A 2,548-nucleotide genomic window follows, 5' to 3' on the forward strand; every position below is an offset into this window, starting at 1 on the left:
CCTTAGCCGGTTGAGCTATAGGCGCCGAGCCGAGAACTGCTTTTTATCAAGTGTAGAGCTCAAAACTCAATACAATCAGAGAGAGACTTCCGAGGTTCTCTGTGCAGCCTGAAACTACTCCTTGCAATTCTCCCACTCAAAGTGATCTATTCAACCTTCTTCCAGATCCTACAGCCTTCCAAGCTCATCAGATTTCTTTTTTAAAGAAGTGACTCAGTGAACATAGGAGTTACCAAAAGACCATCTGTGCCAAACCCTTGTACTCCCAAACTCACTTAAACTCCAGGCACTTGGTGATCTCCTTCTGTAGGTGCATCACTTCATATAACAGGTTCTGGAGCTGGAGGTGATAGGCATCTACTTTCTGCTTAGCCTGAAAAAGAGGACAAAGTATCAGAGGTGAGCAAGGCAAATTGGGGTGGGGCACAGCAGAGGGTGAGTAAATACAGAGAAGGGATAAAGGAGATAGACAAGGTGATGGGGAGTGGGTGGAGGGAGAAAGAGAGTTAATTAAACATCTCAACTCCCACCTCGTGGGTCTGATCTCTTCCTTTCTTCAATCTGATGTGCGCTAATCGGTTAAGCTTCTTCAAAGTCATGAAATGTACACAGCTCTGGATCCTGCGTTCTTCAATTTCAATTGCCTATAGGCAAAGAAAATAATAAAAACTATAGACAACAGGTACTGGCTCAGCTTCCTTTAGTCTCTCACTGCTGACCCATCCTTACCAGGGGCCAGAACCAGACTAGTGAGGAGGCTAGGAACTATTAGAAATGTCATGAGGAAAATGGAAGGATGATTATTGTTTTCCTAGGCAAGAAAGAAATTTATGCTTGGACTAGATCAGAGTAAAAGGAACTGAATATGGAGCCAGTATAGCCAATACACAATTAACATCTGTCCTGTAGATCCCACACAGAATCACAGTAATAGCAACATCTTACCATAAAACTTGACCTCTATAGGCTCAGTGCCCATAGCTCAGTGGTTAAGGCACTGCCCACATAAACCAGGGCTAGTGGGTTTGAACCCGGCCCCAGGCCTATTAAACAACAATGACAACTGCAACAAAAAAATAGCCAGGCATTGTGGCAGGCGCCTATAGTCCCAGCTACTTGGGAGGCTGAGGCAACAGAATTGCTTAAGCCTAAGAGTTTGAAGTTGCTGTGAGCTGTGACTGCCACAACACTCTACCAAGGGCAACATAGTGAGACTTTGTCTTAAAAAACAACAACAACAAAAAACTTGACCTCTATAAATAATTTTGCAAAATAACCTAAATGCAAATAACAAAATTATAGCCATAAAGCTTGAACACAATAAAATAGACTGGATGTAATAATCTTCACAATATCAGCCAGTACAAGCACAGATAAGTGAGATTCCTGGGAAAAAATGGATTTTTGAACTAGTTTTTAGTCACACTATTTAGTTTCTCTACCCAAACCCTAATTTTTTCATTTAATATTAATCATAATTTCACTTTTGGTCTGTATGATTTACTAACACATATCCATATTTATAATAGCAAGAAAATTTACATGTACCATAATTTCTTGACACCTAGCAAAATATCTACCACTTACTGAACATTAATTGGATGAATGATCAAATTAGTTATAAAAAAATTAATTATCTTCTACTTTCATTACTATAATTGGTGACTGGATAGTGATAAAAAGTTCCAATAAATTAATAGGCAGGTCCCTGGAGTTCCCAGGCTCTAGCTACCAGATCATGACTAAGACAGAAGATCAAAATCAGGAAAGCCCCCAGTAGGTGCAAAAACAGCCCTATGTATGCAGAACCACCAGGTTCATGGCCACCTGGTCCCACTCCTTACCACGTCCTTGCCACCCCTGCTCTTCAGGTCCTGGATCTCAGCCATCAGCCTCTGCAGCTCCTGGCACGTATACTTGTATAGCTCATAGTCTCTGCCAGGGTCCCGCAGATCCACCTCGGCTTCCTCACTGTAGTATTTACCTTCCTATGGAAGCAAGAATACAGGGCCTGGGTAAAGAGGTAAAAGTCTCCCTATTGATATCAGTGACACTTTGCTGAGATCTCTTTTATAATCATGAAGCCTCAATCAGGTCTCCAAGGGATCTAGTGCTCAAATGTTTTTCTTCTTCCAAAATAGAAACCACAGGCGGCATCTGTGGCTCAGTGACTAGGAAGCTGTCCCCATATACCAAGGGTGGCGGGTTCAAACCCAGTCCCGGCAGAACCGCAACCAAAAAATAGCTGGGAGTTGTGGTGGGCGCCTGTACTCTCAGCTACTCGGGAGGCTGAGGCAAGAGAATTACCTAAGCCCAGAAGCTGGAGGTTGCTGTGAGCTGTGTAACACCACAGCACTCTACCAAAGGCAATAAAGTGAGACTATACTTCTGCAAAAAAAAAAAAAAGAAAAGAAAAAAAGAATAAGATGGCTGTCATTTCCATTTTGTTTTCTATTTTTATAAAAAGAGATTTAATATGTTTGCCTTAATAATAAGAAAAACCAAGTCTGGCAGGAACCAGGGGGTTCCATGAGATGCCACAAATATG

The 2,548-nt window shown here is 41.9% G+C and overlaps 1 protein-coding gene across 5 annotated transcripts in view; it reads right to left on the reverse strand.

Annotated features, from left to right (window-relative positions):
- The window catches only part of THOC5 (THO complex 5), a 69,303-nt gene that overhangs the window by 59,889 nt on the left and 6,866 nt on the right, over nt 1–2,548 (reverse strand). For all 5 annotated transcript variants that reach the window (XM_003789857.3, XM_012805258.2, XM_012805259.2 and 2 more), the window contains exons 3-5: nt 1,845–1,988; nt 531–644; nt 276–373 (exon numbers count right to left, since the gene is read on the reverse strand). In XM_003789857.3, coding sequence (XP_003789905.1) covers nt 276–373; nt 531–644; nt 1,845–1,988 — 356 coding nt within the window. The remainder of the gene's footprint in view (nt 1–275; nt 374–530; nt 645–1,844; nt 1,989–2,548) is intronic.

The sequence above is a fragment of the Otolemur garnettii genome, unplaced genomic scaffold, assembly GCF_000181295.1.
Source record: "Otolemur garnettii isolate 467f Iridium unplaced genomic scaffold, OtoGar3 scaffold00038, whole genome shotgun sequence".
Classification (NCBI taxonomy): Eukaryota; Metazoa; Chordata; class Mammalia; order Primates; family Galagidae; genus Otolemur; species Otolemur garnettii.